Source organism: Xyrauchen texanus, chromosome 21 (genome assembly GCF_025860055.1).
Source record: "Xyrauchen texanus isolate HMW12.3.18 chromosome 21, RBS_HiC_50CHRs, whole genome shotgun sequence".
Taxonomy (NCBI): domain Eukaryota; kingdom Metazoa; phylum Chordata; class Actinopteri; order Cypriniformes; family Catostomidae; genus Xyrauchen; species Xyrauchen texanus.
In genome coordinates this window covers 25,081,816-25,098,515 of record NC_068296.1, presented here as the reverse complement: position 1 = coordinate 25,098,515, position 16,700 = coordinate 25,081,816, and the positions used below count along the sequence as shown (strand labels likewise).

General features: G+C 38.9%; 2 protein-coding genes and 1 pseudogene across 2 annotated transcripts in view; all 3 read right to left on the bottom strand.

Moving 5' to 3' along the window:
* The window catches only part of LOC127661479 (transport and Golgi organization protein 6 homolog), a 29,083-nt pseudogene extending 19,288 nt beyond the window's left edge, over window positions 1-9,795 (bottom strand).
* A 761-nt stretch (window positions 9,796-10,556) lies between these two features.
* On the bottom strand, window positions 10,557-12,120 carry LOC127661372 (interleukin-17C-like). The gene is made up of 3 exons (XM_052152026.1): window positions 11,974-12,120; window positions 11,591-11,856; window positions 10,557-11,252 (listed from the first exon to the last, which is right to left on the bottom strand). Exons 1-3 carry the CDS (start codon window positions 11,977-11,979, stop codon window positions 11,021-11,023), a joined length of 504 nt encoding a protein of 167 aa, XP_052007986.1. The 5' UTR covers window positions 11,980-12,120; the 3' UTR covers window positions 10,557-11,020.
* Window positions 12,121-15,659: 3,539 nt separating this feature from the next.
* Window positions 15,660-16,700, bottom strand: part of LOC127661368 (zinc finger CCCH domain-containing protein 18-like) — a 50,463-nt gene continuing 49,422 nt past the window's right edge. Inside the window, 1 exon segment of the mRNA XM_052152019.1 lies at window positions 15,660-16,678. Coding sequence (XP_052007979.1) covers window positions 16,453-16,678 — 226 coding nt within the window. The 3' untranslated portion in view covers window positions 15,660-16,452.

Genomic DNA, 16,700 nt, shown 5'->3' with positions numbered 1-16,700 from the left:
AACACTTGACAGATGTCAAAATCCACTGTATTTTTTAAAGGAATAGTTCACACATAAAGGAAAAGTTTCTCATAATTTACCCACCCTCATGCCATCGCAGATGATGCCAATGGTTTAATCAATTTCTTCTGAAGCGATCCAATTGATTTTGGGTGAGAACAGACCAAAATGTAACTACTTCACAATAAATCTTGACATCAGTAGTCTCCTTGGCGATCATGATTTCAAGTTTGATTACACTTTGATTACACTTCCTATAATCAAATATTTGACAAACAGCAGTAAATTTTATTTAGCCCATACTGAGTCTGACTCTCCACTGGACTGTCAATGCCTTGTTCCAGACCAACACAAGCCATCTGTAGTATGGACACTATGAACCCAACTACCTGTGGGTAGTGAGAAAGAGGTTGTTTTGCTGGCATACAACTTTGTGTGAGATCAAACCTACTCTATCTAAAGTAGCACAACTGCCTCATGTGCATGTGCAACAATATCAGCAACGCTCATATATGTGCCCTAAATAACAGTCAGTAAAATGAAACAGATGTGGCCAAGAGATGATGTGCTCTATTTTTAGACAACACTGTTTCTCTTAATAGCCACCCCAACAGAATCAGAGCATACAAACAAATGATTAAGTGATCAGAAAATTAGTCTAAAGAAAAGGAGTTTAAAAAATGTTAATACAATGACTTACATGGAAAAGCCTATTTTATTTACTTGATACAATTCAACCAAAAAACTGAACACAGTATAATGAATTGTACTGATTAAATAACATTGAAATCACGTTACTTTATTCTTCTATATCGCACCTGAGTGGGTTTGCGGAGCAGCGCTGTATGTGGCAGACCCTCACACATGATGGCCAGTGCCTGGAGTAGAGCCAGTCTCTGTGTGTGTCTACTCTCATACCCTAACTGGTGCAGCTTGAACTCCAGCAGGATCATAGATGATGTGTCTAATTCCTGCTCAACTCTTTCCTCCTGGACCCTAATCAGGCTAATCAAGTCAAAGAGAGTTATAAAGTCTGCCGGAGGAGACAGTTCAGGAGAGCGCTACAAGCAGCTGCCCTGTATGTGTATATGTTTGTGTGTTTTTGGTTTTAAGTGAATAGTTAAATTAATATTTATATTGTCAAGTCAGTTCTCACCTCTTCTTTTCCCTTTAAACCTGTTACATTAATGTAAGAGGTGAAGCATGATGGTTCTCAAATGCTTCATTCAATATATGATGTGTCTGTTACATCTGTGACATGTCTCGGTATCGACTTGAAAATTAGACAGGATTGATTTTTAAAGAAATCTTTAAGACAAACACAAGAAGGCAAATACAAAAAAAAAAACTTAAAGGTCATGAATGCAATATTTCCATGTCAAAATCCCAATCGCAATCCATTGGAAGACATGTTGTGTGTTTGAGAACCTGTTTAAAAACAGTTACAAATTTTGCACTTCCGTTTTGTGGCACTAGCAGCACAGAAATTATACACTTCACTTTTTAAAGTTGATTAAAGTAAAATTTCTATCAATTCAATCATTGTTTAAAGTAAGGGCCGGAAAATATAACATGTTAATTTCTGTGATTATTAATTGTGTCGGTTTTTTTATGAGTTAAACAGTCAACTATTAAAGTATCAGTTTTTTACATGCTCGACTTGACTGCACATCCTAGCACAGAAACTTAATGTGTGGAGCAGTGCATGCTTATTCATTGCGAATGATGCATGCCCCAGGCATAATACACACAAGAGTGGATTTACTCTACAGAGAATGGGGACTTCACACGCAAGTGATGAGCCAGGCGTGAGAGAGAGATACGGTCAAGCAAGCAGCCATATCTCTTCACATTGCCCAAAAATGCTCACTCACTGTCATCTGAACCAATGTCAGAAGCAAAATGGAGAGAAACCCAGTGTGTGCGCGGTAAAGATTGAACGATCGCCAGAAACAAATCATTGTTTTGAGATTTTAAACTTTAGCAAATTAAACTTCAGCATTCAGTTTGTTTTAAATCTGTATGTGTAGTGTGTAATAATGCACTGGCAATGTATACCAAGTTTATCTTGCCAGTAATGCTTTGATATTAAATCTGCCCATTTGAAAATGGCAGAAGATTTTGCCCAACTGTTATTACATCACATCCACTGATTTTATAGCATGTATACATGTACTCAGTGTTGGGGAGTAACTAGTTACATGTAACATTGTAACTGTAATCTGTTACAGTTACTGAGAAAAAAAGTGTAGTTAAATTATAGTTACTTATGAAAATGTTAACGATTACAAAGGGTTATTACAAACGATTACATCTGAATAGTTTCTGTAAAAAGCTAGGATATGTTGAATAATATTAATTTGTTGCTTTGCCTGTTTTTGATGTGCACGATACCTCCTGCCATTTAAAGGCCATTTAGTAAAGCGATGCTATTCTGATGCTTTTAATTGGTTCTCTTGCTTGAATTTGCAGCACACCACGTCTGCCAATTACATCAATCCGCATTGCCGCTGAAAGCTTTAGTCTACAACCTTAATGAGAGTTGCCACCATGGCGAGTGATAAAAATGTGTTCCAGTGCTTGAAATTTAAAAAGCATTTCATCCAGAAATCAGAAAAGGGCGCAAATGTAACTGTTCAGAGCAAAATATTTTTGCCAACTACTAAAATGCTATCCTGAGGAAGCATCTGCAAGTATGTAACTTAGCCAACATTTAACTAAGCAGTCATTAAATAAAGTAGGAAATGCATTGCCACACCTGCCACACCATGCTACTTATGTGTTTTCAAGATATATTTTAGCTCTGTATTGCTTGGTGGATGTCCAGTAGTTTATTTAACGATGTCAATCTCCATTCATAACAAATTAGCCAGTCTGCTAGCTAGCTAAAGACGTCTTTACCAGCCACACTTCTATTTATGAACCCTTTGACAGAAAATATATAGCTAATGTTTTTCCTCCTTGAATAATTTTGGTAACCATTTTAGATCTAATATTACATTTATTACATTTATATCAGCATTGTAGCATAACCTACATTAATGACTCACAAGGTCATTTAGTTCACAACTCAGGGCACCAATACGTTTTAAATCTATATATGATCTAGAAGTAAAAAGAGGTGCTAAAGTCTGACTTTGTGGTGGCTGTGCTTTAAAATTACATTATTACAATCTTAATTCAAGTGATGAAGGATTTTGAAAGTCTGACAGTAATCAGTGTTGAGTACTATTGTAAGGTTAATCCTGCCTGGTTTAAATGTTTGAAAATGATTAACAGTTGAAAACATTCATTAGAAATTAAAAAATATAATCAGTTACTTTAATAAAGTAATTGAAATAGTTACACTACTTATTACATTTTAAATAGGGCAACTTGTAATCTGTCACCTATTACATTTCCAAAGTAACCTTCCCAGCACTGCATATATTTGAATAAAAGAATTATACCTGTAAAAAAAATACTCTGAGACAAAGTATAAAGTAAATATATGTATTATTATATTTTAATATTTGTTTTAATGTAACACGATTAATCACAATTAATCACAGAGAAATGTGCAAAAAATAAGTAATATTTTTTTAATCGATTCACAGCCATAGAATTAATACAAACTGTGGCATCAAAATGTTGAGGTATCCAACACTGTTGAACCAAAACACTCCAGCAGAGGTCACTACCTGCAGGTAACAGCAGGAAAAACTCTCCAGGCAGGTCGCAATCCTTCATCTCTCCTAAAAGCTGGACCAAAACACAGCACTATCCACTGCTCACATGGGACCTTCTCATACAGAGCATCATCCTCATCACTGTCAAAACACATGTTATGATTGTTCATACAATGCAGTGCATGATTCTTGTAGGTTTCTCAGTTAATTATCTGATAGGCTCTCTAACTGTAAGTCTGGCTCCTCCCTCACTACAAGGTGAGAACTGAAAGCCATGTCTGACTCTGCCCACCACTCTCAGAACACCACACAGGCGTTTCAGCACTGAAAGAGTTATTGAATGCTCTGCGTGAGATAGACACCATATCAGGATCTCCTGACAAGGTATGCTATAGGGAACAATCCCTATTAGTTCCAAAAAACATTAAAATGTTTAAGCATCACACTGTTGGCTTATCAGTTCATTGTTAATGCTCAAAAGATGCATGCCTTAATAATTAATTCAAGCACCAGTAGTGTGCAACATGATGCAGCTCTATAAATTTTACAGCATGACAACCTCTATTGAATCAGCCAATATAAAATGCTTAATGAGCAAAAATGCAGTAACACACAAACTAACCTGATCCCTCTGCACAGCGATGAAGAGGGGAGAAAAGAGGCAAGAGTAGGAATCACTGTGCAAACTTGCACCATGATGAGTGCTACCCTGGTGGCAACTCTCTGGCACTGCAGTGCAGTCAGTTTGTCTTTGAAATACAGAAGCTCCAGTATCTGACTCCAAAGATATTATATGCAGCTTCTCTCATTTATTTTGAAGTGTGCAGCATATGTAGACTGCATATTTTTTAATTAAATGACATCCTTCCACTGTTTAATGATTACATTTGGCCATATCAATATTGATTTATTTATTTATTGATTTCATCTAAAAAATGTCACAAACCATAACATTTTGATAATAGCACCAGACTGTAGAATGGTACAGAAATGAGCAACAAGATGATATCGTACCGTTTTAGATTTTTGGCATCACAATATTTTGTTAGTACCAGTAGACTGCGCAACCCAACTTGACAGTAACGGCTATGACACATAATAACACAAATTATCGGAGCACTGGAAAATGCTCTAATGACCAAGAGAGCGATCACTTAACTTCTGGGGATGTGGACTTTAATGTGCAACATAAACAACACTTTTCCTACAAGTGAGCATTACCATATTTTAAAGTAACAGATTGTGCTCAAATTTTCAGCAAAGATTTTCTGCCTTTATTTCTTTATTTTCAAATTAAATTTCGCTGCATCCCTATTTTCTATTAATTATGACTTTGGAAATCAGCCAAAGCTATCGCATGGCTTCAGAAGACTTGGAATATAGCGTACACATCACATTTTCTAATTTATCTTTTTCTGAATCCAAGATGGCGGCGCGGTAGCACGCAGCGGCCACTCCGGATCCACAATGGTGCTATTTTTGTTAAAAAAGCCCGACTTTTGCAACACATGGACATCGGAGCAACCAGTGTTCGTGTCTACCATCGCCAGACACTACTCAAATATAAGACTCATGCAAAAACCAAGCTGCATGATGACCTGCAGGAGGCGCTACGCGTACTCGGCTTGCTACGGAGACCAGGCCTCCAGCCCTCGGCGTCGCCTGATGCCGGTGGCCGGGGGAGAGGACGTCGTAAGCGGTGTGCGAGAAAGCGGAAGCGCGGAAAGAGGGCGGGGGTCCATGCTAGGCTAAAAACAAACCCTAGCCGGCCGGCTCTCCCGTCTATCCTGCTCTCAAATGTTTGCTCCCTGGACAATAAACTGGACTATATCCGACTCCAGCAGGCTACGCAGCGTGAGTTTAGAGACTGCTGCGTCTTTGTTTTCACGGAGACGTGGCTCAGCGACAGAGTTCCGGATGCCGCCGTTCAGCTAGACGGGCTCGCCTCGTTTCGTGCCGACAGAAATACAGCTCTCTGCGGTAAGACTCGCGGTGGTGGCTTGTGTGTTTACATAAACACGGAATGGTGCAAGAACTCTATGCTAGTCTCTAGTTACTGTTCATCGCTGTTGGAGCTTGTGACTGTTAGATGCAGACCTTTTATCTACCACGGGAATTCACCACTGTTTGCATAACCGGAGTTTACATTCCCCCAGCGCTAACGCTAAAGAAGCGCTCTGTGAACTGTATGGGGCTATGAGCGAACTGCAGAACGCTCACCCCGACGGACTGTTTATTGTCGCCGGAGATTTCAACCATGCAAATCTCAAGACAGTGCTCCCTAAATTCCATCAGTATGTGGACTTTGCAACGAGAGGGGCGAACGCGCTTCATCTTGTTTACACAAACATCCCAGGCGCGTACCGGGCGGAGCCCCGCCCCCACCTCGGCTACTCAGACCACATCTCTGTTATGTTAATTCCAGCAAACAGACCGCTCGTCAGACGCACAAAACCGCTTCAGAAGCAGGTGAAAACCTGGCCAGCAGGAGCCATCTCTGCTCTTCAGGACTGTTTTGAGTGTACTGACTGGCACATGTTCAGGGAGGCTGCAACATATGGCGATTCTACCAACTTGGAGGAATACACAGCATCAGTGACCAGCTACATCAGCAAGTGCATTGATGATGTCACTTTCTCCAAGACCATCACCACACGCTCCAACCAGAAGCCGTGGATGACTGCGGAGGTGCGCACGCTGCTGAGGTCCCGAGACTCCGCCTTCAGAGCAGGCGATAAGGCAGCCCTAAGAACAGCTAGGGCCAAACTGTCACGGGCAATCAGAGAGGCAAAGCGCGCACACGCCCAGAGAATCCACAGTCACTTCCAGGACAGCGGTGACACGCGGCGCATGTGGCAGGGCATCCAGGCCATCACCAACTACAGGACAACATCAGTTGCCTGTGACAAAGATGCCTCCCTTCCAGATGCGCTGAACGACTTCTACGCTCGGTTTGAAGTGCAGAACGACGTGATGGCGAGGAAGTCCACCCCTCCTCCCAACGACCAGGTGCTCTGTCTTACCACGGCAGATGTGAGGAAAACTCTACGTAGTGTCAACCCACGGAAGGCTGCTGGACCAGACAACATTACTGGCATAGTGCTCAGAGGATGTGCAGACCAGCTAGCAGATGTTCTTACCGACATCTTCAACATCTCTCTGAGCAGCGCCGTTGTTCCAACGTGCTTCAAGGCCACCACCATCATCCCCATGCCAAAGAAGTCTTCGGTGTCCTGCCTCAACGACTACCGTCCCGTCGCACTTACACCCATCATCATGAAGTGCTTCGAGAGGCTCGTCATGAGGCAGATTAAGACCCAGCTGCCCCCCTCACTAGACCCACTGCAGTTTGCGTATCGTTCAAACCGTTCAACGGACGATGCCATCACCACAACCCTCCATCTGGCCCTCACCCACCTAGACAATAAGGACTCATACGTTCGAATGCTGTTCATAGATTTCAGCTCAGCATTCAACACAATCATTCCCCAGCACCTGATTGGAAAGCTGAACCTGCTGGGCCTGGACACCTCCCTCTGCAACTGGATCCTGGACTTCCTGACTGGGAGACCTCAGTCAGTCCGGATCGGGAACAGCATCTCCACCACCACCACACTGAGCACTGGGGCCCCCAGGGCTGTGTGCTCAGTCCACTGCTGTTCACTCTGCTGACTCACGACTGTGCAGCAATGCACAGCTCGAATCACATCATCAAGTTCGCCGATGACACGACCGTGGTGGGTCTCATCAGCAAGAACAACGAGTCAGCATACAGAGAGGAGGTACAGCGGCTGACGAACTGGTGTAGAGCCAACAACCTGTCCCTGAATGTCGACAAAACAAAAGAGATGGTTGTTGACTTTAGGAGAGCACAAGGTGAACACACTCCGCTGAACATCGACGGCTCCTCTGTGGAGATCGTCAAGAGCACCAAATTTCTTGGTGTTCACCTGGCGGAGAACCTCACCTGGTCCCTCAACACCAGCTCAATCACCAAGAAAGCCCAGCAGCGTCTCTACTTTCTTCGAAGGCTGAGGAAAGCACATCTCCCAACCCCCATCCTCACTACATTCTATAGAGGGACTATTGAGAGCATCCTGAGCAGCTGCATCACTGCCTGGTTTGGGACTTGCACCGTTTCGGACCGCAAAGCCCTGCAGAGGATAGTGAGGACAGCTGAGAAGATCATTGGGGTCTCTCTTCCCTCCATCAAAGACATTTACAAAAAACACTGTATCCACAAAGCAACCAGCATTGTGGACGACCCCACACACCCCTCACACAAACTCTTTACCCTCCTTCCGTCTGGCAAGAGGTACCGAAGCATTCGGGCCCTCACGGCCAGACTGTGTAACAGCTTCTTCCCCAAGCCATCAGACTTCTCAATACTCAGAGACTGGTTTGACACACACGTGTCCTGAGTTGCACTTTAATAACTGTCACTTTATAACTGTCTGCTACCTCAATAACTGCTATGTGCATAGAACACTATCTCATAGTATGTTATGTTTACATTTTAGAAACTGTCATCTTTTTGCACTACTGAGTACTGGTCGGCGCTGCACTGTCTATTGTCCTGTTCATTGTCAGTAATTTGTTGTACTGTCCTGTACTTTTTGCACATGTTTGCATGTGCACTTTATATAGGTATATATAGGTAGTTTATATAGGTATTTTATTTCGTTGTGTAGTCTCATGTGGTCCTGTGTTGGTCCTTTGTTGTTTTTATGTAGCACCATGGTCCTGGAGGAACGTTGTCTCGTTTTGCTGTGTACTGTACTAACTGTATATGGTTGAAACGACAATAAAAACCACTTGACTTGACTTGTGATGTTTTTATGTCCTTTTTGGATTTTAACAGTCCTTTGTCACAATATTCAGCTTGTAAATTCTTCAAATATCTGATTTTGTTCCACAGAGGAAAGAAAGCCATACAGTTTGTAAGGAGATGACGGTGAATAAATATTTTTTTTTATTTTACTTTAAATCCAGATTCAGATATTTGCTATTATTTCATAGTTCAACACATGTAACCAACTAAAAGTCTAAAACATAATTATGGCAATAGTCTCTTTTCTTAGTAAAAACAGAAACATTGGATGTTTTTACCTATGGACACACTTGACTGTAGTAGCTCTCAGCAGAGGGTGGATTGCTGAGAACAGGCAGCTAGGATCTTGGCTACAGTGTCAAACTTCTCCACCTGCTGGTCAGAGATGCCAACCAAACAAAGCCAACATAAAAAAAATAATACAAATAGTTTAATCTGGCATTATAAACATACTGGAAATATATAGGGAATTTTCCAAACTGACGTGCTAAATGGAAATGCATATTTTTCCAATGGCAATTAATAATGATGGCGACTACATAACTGCAGAACCTTCTGACACTGCGCTGTTTACAGAATATGCAAAACATATGTTCCCACTCACTGGCATATCCCAAACTCAATCCTATTTTTAACATGTTTAGCCACAAAATCATGGTTTTTGTCTCCTCTGCACATTTTTTAAGTTAATTTTTGTACTTTCCCAGACAACAGGTCACAGTTGGTACTCTAACAAGTGTTTTCACCATATTGCATACATTAGAACCACTGGACAGACAACATAAAAATAAAACTGAGAAATACCCAGGTGAGAGTACAATGCGAAAATCCCTCCTTTGTTTTTAAACTTGATTCAACACAATCACATGAACAAACATCAAATTCAATAATAACATTGGCTATAAAATGTTATTTGAACTGTTCTAGACACATAACTCAGTCACATTCCTACTTACATCGGGTACCCTCTTGGATAACCCTCAATACAGCTTGGACCCCATGAGGTTGCATTAACCTCTCAGTCAGCAGCTGTCCACACAGACGCCTCAGCCAAGAGGGTGCTTGGATCAGAGCCTTACCTCCAGCACTTCCACCTCTGGAACCTGAAGATACCTACAGTACAGAACAAAAGTATATTACTGATTCACAAGAAGATGCCTCTATGTATTCATGTGCATGTTAACAGAAATGCTGACATACAGTTGTGGCCAAAAATATTGGCCTTACAGGCTGGATCCGGCCCTCCACATGGTGGTATCGCTGTCCTTTTCTGAATATCGCTGCCCCCTTTGGCATATCGATTGAGGAAAAACTATTATAATGGGGACGATGTAATATCGCAGCTCCATGTGTTTGAAAGTGTGTGTGTGTTTTTACTCTTTTCTGTCCTATATATACAACTGATAGACCTATTTATTATACAGTATATTCCATACAGCTAAATATATGATATGTAACATAATTTGCCACTTATTTTATTTAACTTCTTATCATTAATTAATTCTGCAATTGGTTTTTAATAATTTAGAACTTTTAACTATATGTAGTGTTTCAATTTAAATAAAATATTTAAGATGCGTGTTTGTGTAGCAAACTTAATATCAAAACATTAAAATTCATGTAAATTATGTTTATTAAAAATATAATTATTTCAAAATAACAATTAGAACAATGGGATAGTTCACCCAAAAATGACAACTCATTCATAATTTACTCACTCTCATCCCATGCCATGGTAGGATAAAAATCTTTGTGAATATGGGCCCAGATTTATTTATTTTCATATTATTATTTTATTTTTATGAAAAGGGACATTTTTGTGGCAATCAACATTATGTCACAAATACTGTCAGTTGAGCTTAACTTTTATTGGACCTGCAATATTCCTTTAAAATCTATACTTTTGTCAAACAAAATTCACCCCAAAACAAAATATGCAAAAAACAATGTCTAGTGGAGAAAAATTAATTCTGGGATCCCAGGAGGTTAAAACATAATAATCTACAGATATGAATGAATATATAAATGAAGTAATCAATCAATCAATGAAGATCAGCATAGATTTTATTCAGTTTTACACTATATAAATATAATACCATCAGGACAAATTACAAGGTTTATGGAAACAAAACATTCTAATACATTTCTTACATCACAATATAAGATACATTTTGTATCACTGTTTCTGTTTTTGACAGAGTTGAGGTCCTTGCCTGATTCAGTCAGGCACAAGATTCATATTCACACATAAGTTAAATAAATAGTCAATAAATTATTATATAAATAAAAAGCCAATATAAATTAGTGTTTTACCATAATACAAATACGTCTTCTGTTCAAGAAAGTCCATGTGGGTTAAAAGCAATGTGAAAGTCATGTGAAACATGCAACCTCTTCAGCTTATAATTATAAGCATATCTAACAAAGTAAGTCACTTACAAAAATGGCATTTTAAAACAAACACAACAGTACACGAGACACGTCTCTACGGGTTTTGGTAAATACTGTCCTCTATACGAGATTACTGTTTAGGGACCACACAGGTACAGGCCACAGTTACTTTCACATATTCGTACTCTAAAGAGTATTTGTTCTCGTCAAATGGACACTTGACCTTCTTCAGAAATAATCGATTTTCCTCTACAGGTACAGAGTTGTAGCTCATGTTTTCAATGCCGTTAATGATGCATCCATCACACAAACATTCTGCTTCCTCATATGTTTGGGGCAACATATCTGGCTTATGCACAGTTCTGAAAATACAATTAAAACAGCCACATTAGACTTTTTAGTTGGCCCCCAAAACTACATATTACGTTTATTTATTTAATGCTATGCAACAGTATGAAAATGCTCTGACAATTCTTAAGCCTCAGCAACAAACAATCTGAACAGCAGCTAAGACATAATAGGTCCTATAGACCTTATTCAGAGTAGAACCATAATTAACTTGAATGAAACCGAGGCTGTGAAGGATATACTTAAAATAGGCTATGTACATGTATAACACAGATTTAAACAACAGAACGACAAATATGGCGCCACTCTAAATGAGGTAGTCTAATTGGGTTGTGGAGCGAGCGATACATACCTTATCCGCCAGGGGGCGAGTGAGCGCTTGTTGCGCCCTAATGAAGAGCGCTCGTGACCTGACAGCTCGCTCAAGAAAGCCGGACAGGAGACCGCTGCATGGTTAACGGGAGGTAGTGGTGCGTGTTGGGATACATGCAAGGCTCGAAGCAACTTTTGCTGGACTTTGTTGAACCCATGTTCACATTCATGATAGCATCCCAAATGTTTCCCTTCCACGACGATCTCCGACAAGAAACTGACAATTATTCCAAATAACAGTGGAGTCTGCAAGCGGGAAAAAAAACCACATACACACACAAATTAAAAGAAGTCAACAGGTTGTCGTAGAATTTTTGAATCATTTAGAAATATTCGTAATTTTGTGAATGTTTTATTACTTACCCACATAATTTATTCAGGTTTTAGAATAAAAATTTCAGGTAACGCTCTTATAAATAATATATTAATGCTCAGCGGGTGCTCATAAGGCTTCTAAACTTCCCTGCATTGCTGGCTGCATTTATAGGCAGCTCACCTGCAGTCTCCCAACACCTGGGAAAGTCCGAATCAACCAGGAAATATTAATAAATATTAACTTCCGTGCTTCCGCTTTCATCTGAATAACCTATAGACCAGAGGGACGGCATTATAGGCTATTGTTTATGGAACAAAAACATAACAAACAAAAATCTTCATGAGACCTTCACTTTTTTTCCTGAAAATGTGTCATAATAATCACAATCAATCAGTATAAGGCTATTTAAGATTACTGTAGTTAATAGTATCACAAAACACTTTTTACCCATTATTTATTGTTGTAGGCTACAATTAAGGCAAAACTGTATAATCGGTCAATCATTTCACTTGATGTCTTGGTGAGATGGGGTATTCCCCCTCATATCATCAGTAATCTCATTGTATCTAAATACTATATATATATAAAGAAAGAAATTAGTTAACTCAACATATGCTTTATTTGTACCATTCTTACTAGTTTTTATTCAGTTACCATTACTCTCTAAATCCTAAATTTGTCATTAATAATGAAGTGTTCCTAATTGAAATGTCACATTTTGGAATCTTAATGGAAATATATAAATACTTTAAACTTTGGCTTGGAGCACAAATAACTTAAAATGATCAAATACACAATTATAGCGGTGTGTAATACGCATAAGCACTTGCGCTTGTATAAATTATGTGTTTTTGGTAAAAATTTATGGAGAAATATATTTGTTATTAAACAATTTATATAGTTATCATTCTTATGATTAAAGATGTTGTTTTATTGTAGCTGGTTAATAGTTGTTATTTGTGTCAAGTAACCATGAGGCTGATTAGTGTGACGTCTGGTGACCCTGGAGCCTGTTAAACTCAAATAATTCTTCTTTACTCGGTCGTACTTTACAAAAGAGCCTATATAGTGCGCTAAGTACTGAGGAGAATCCAATGTGCCATATGGCTAACCTAGATTTCAGTAATAATTTCACTTATACTATATAAGACGTGCTATAACTCAATTTAATAATTAAATAAAAACAAAGATACTTTAATTGCAGATTAGTTAAGTTTACTAGTTACAAGTAAACTTAAATAATTAAGTTTACTTTACTTGAGCCAAAAAAGTGTTACTTAGAAAAAGAAAAAATATCCAAGGCATGCACATCCAATTTACCAGGTTTTAGGATGCAGAATCTAAAAAACTCATAGTAGGCCTACATTAGAAAACTAGAGGCGCACACTTAAGAGCAAAATTCTCAACAGGATTGTTATAAGTAACTTTTCAAGCATTCTTAGAAAAAGCTTGCAAACAGATTGCCTTAAAAATTTATGTAACGTCAACTACTTTGATTTTAGTGTATTCTCCTTGCACAGCAACAGTCTGAAGTGAGTAGCCTAAGCTGCTTAATTAAGAGAACATTCTTTTAGCCATTAATGCATGTCCTGTTTTCATAGGAAAAGTAATTACATATTTGTAAGACAAATATTTGTCTTAAAATTTCACAAGAAAAACCAACTAGAAAGCCCAAAATGACCCTGCATTTCAGATAAACTAATGTGTACATTCAAATTAATGAATTTATCATGTTATGTAATAAAAAATAAAAAAATTAACATAGATAGGAATCACTAGTATTTCCCTTAAATTTCCCTTTTCTGAGTCATTTCGTGACCTTTTCAAATCTCTGGAACAGCAAGTAGGTGATAAAGTGTGGGAGCCCCCTGGATGGTTTGGACATGAAAAAATAGCTCTCAAGAACAGGTCATTCATTAACTAAGAGCTTTGAGTGCAGTATTAGCTGTTTGTGGGTTTGCCGTCACAAGATTAACTTGGGACAAGACCAAGTGAATTTCCCAAAATCACATCGTGATCAACCACTCAGAAAAAACAGCTCTCCAGGAGTCCCCTAAGCTTCAATGCATAACTTGTATATATTCAACTTCTGGTCAAGACTACAGAGAATGGGAGTAGGCAACAGAGCAACGTAATGATCTGGCCCTACTGTGATGTGCCCTAATGCACCCAATTAGTTATTTTAACATTTAATTTCACATACATTCTGATGTCAAACTGTAATTTGCACTGCAATATCTGATGCAGCATTCATTGCACATTGCAAACTAAAATGAATGCCACCAAAAGTAACAAAAATGCTCCAAAAGCTTAAAAGTGGGGGCCAAAAAGTGAATCCCTCTGTTTTTATGTTATCTGATATTGCAGATATCTGCATTCACTGTCTTGGATAGATGTTGGTGAATGTGAAACTTCATTAAAAATATATCTTTTAGCCTATTTTAAGATTTATGCATTTCAAGTTCTGAATTCCTTCAAATTGAATTGTGTCGGTTTTAACAAAATTAAATGAAACATACACTGGTGGCCAAAAGTTTGGAATAATGTACAGATTTTGCGGTTTCAGAAGGAAATTGGTCCTATAATTTACCAAAGTGGCATTCGACTGATCACAAAGTGTAGTCAGGACATTACTGATGTAAAAAAACAGCACCATCACTAATTGAAAAAAAGTCATTTTTGATCAAATATAGACAGGCCCCATTTCCAGCAGCCATCACTCCGACACCTTATCCTTGAGTAATCATGCTACATTGCTAATTTGGTACTAGAAAATCACTTGACATTATATCAAACACAGCTGAAAGCTGTTTGGTTCATTAAATGAAGCTTATCATTGTCTTTGTTTTTGAGTTGCCACAGTATGCAATAGAGGTCAAAAAAGAAACTGCTTTCTCTAGAAACTCATCAGTCAATCATTGTTTTGAGGAAGGCTTGAAATTGCTCCGAACATTGTACTAGTCATTTTTAACATTATTAATGTTCTGATTCTACATTGTGATCAGCTGAATGCCACTTTGGTTAATAAAAGTACCAATTTCTTTACATAAGAGCAAAATCTGTACATTATTCCAAACTTTTGGCCACCAGTGTATATATTTTTTTTAATCATTACTAAATATATATAATATATAATAATATATAATTAAACAGTTGAAGTATCATCAAGGGGGAAACATTGCCTCTTAATAATCCTAAAACAATTCTGACATTGCACTTTAAGTTTTGGTAATTTTTGGTATTCACACTTTGTACTGTGCCAGTCCCTGCACCATGATAAATTCCTTGTCTATCTGAACAACAATTTCAACATTTACAGCCATTTATATTATATCCTGCTGCACTGACACCAAATCGGAAGTGTACAACAATAATAAATTGGCTTCATAATTAAAAATTGATCCTGAAAAAATGTGGGCGTATCCAAGAAGATTATTTACCTCAACTTATGACGTAATAAACGTGCACATAATATAAGATTAAGAAATGGACAATGCAATAATGGAAGATGAGTAATGCTCCTACCCTGTCCATGAACTCATCTCATTGAATTGCTGTAGGCAATCATTCTTACCTGCAGAGGTAGTAAAGTGGAAGATCAAACAGGTTTACCTTCAAGAATCAACCAACGGTTAACCTGCGCACAGGCAGCAGAAAGCACTGAGAATGCTTAGAATTAGATGCTATCTGAACTTTAAACTGAGGGAATAGGAATCAAAAGATGTATTCTCTTTATCAAAATAGTTTATTTAGAAGCTTTTTTCTTTCACAAAAAGCAAGGCGGAAATGTTTCCTTAACTCCAGGTGTCCACATTGCAGCCTCTCACATTCTCAACAAAAAATGCGGGACAACTAGTTTACATTTGAAGCTGGGGGGGTGCAGAAACTTATAAAAGCAATACTTTACATCACTGTCATTGGTTCTATAGAATCATACACTTGAAGTAACAGCTGCGGAGTCATCTGGCTTAGAATATTTGTACATGGTGAGAAACAGTAGTCATGAAATGCTTAACATATGGAGGTGGATAGACAATTTCATTGATTAAGGTGGACTTTGCTAACTATGAGGTTCCAGGGCCTTTGACCAAGAGCAAGACATCAAATGTACGGATGTGTCCAGGATTGGCCAAACTGGCAAAGTTCGGAGCCAAATAGAAAAAGAAAATAGATTATGAAAGAGAAGAGTGAAGGAATTAAGGGAGGATGGAGAGCAAAAAATATGCATTGGATGTACACAGTCCTTTGAGAGACTACAGTAAAGATTCCATCTTCCTGCAAAAACAAACAAATGAAGATCAACAGTGCCACTCCTCAACTTTATCACATCAATATAAAATCTAGACAACCTCTCTCTGAGGGAAAACTGGGCTGAAATGTAAAGGTGGTCTCTTATTTCCCCCTGGAGACATATGCGATGTCCTGTGAGTTAATGAACAGTGACCATTTTCCCATTTCTGACAAATGCTGGGAATCAAGAAATAAGATGTCACAGAAGCTGTCCGAGGCCGGGCCGACATGGTGGTTTATTTCCCAGGGATTTTGGCCCTTTTGCGTGCTATGGCGTCCTCGACAGCCTTCAACTGTTTCAGCAGCTCCTCGCGACGAGAAAGTGTGCTGCTCGGCTTGCCTGAGCTGGAACTAGAGGCGGACCCAGGACCAGATGCAGCCACAGGTGCAGGAGGTTTACCTGCAGACACGGCAGCAGGACCTTTCCCAGAGGACTTGGGTGGTGGAGACAAAGGACGCTTTCTAGAGTTAAAAAAAGAAATTA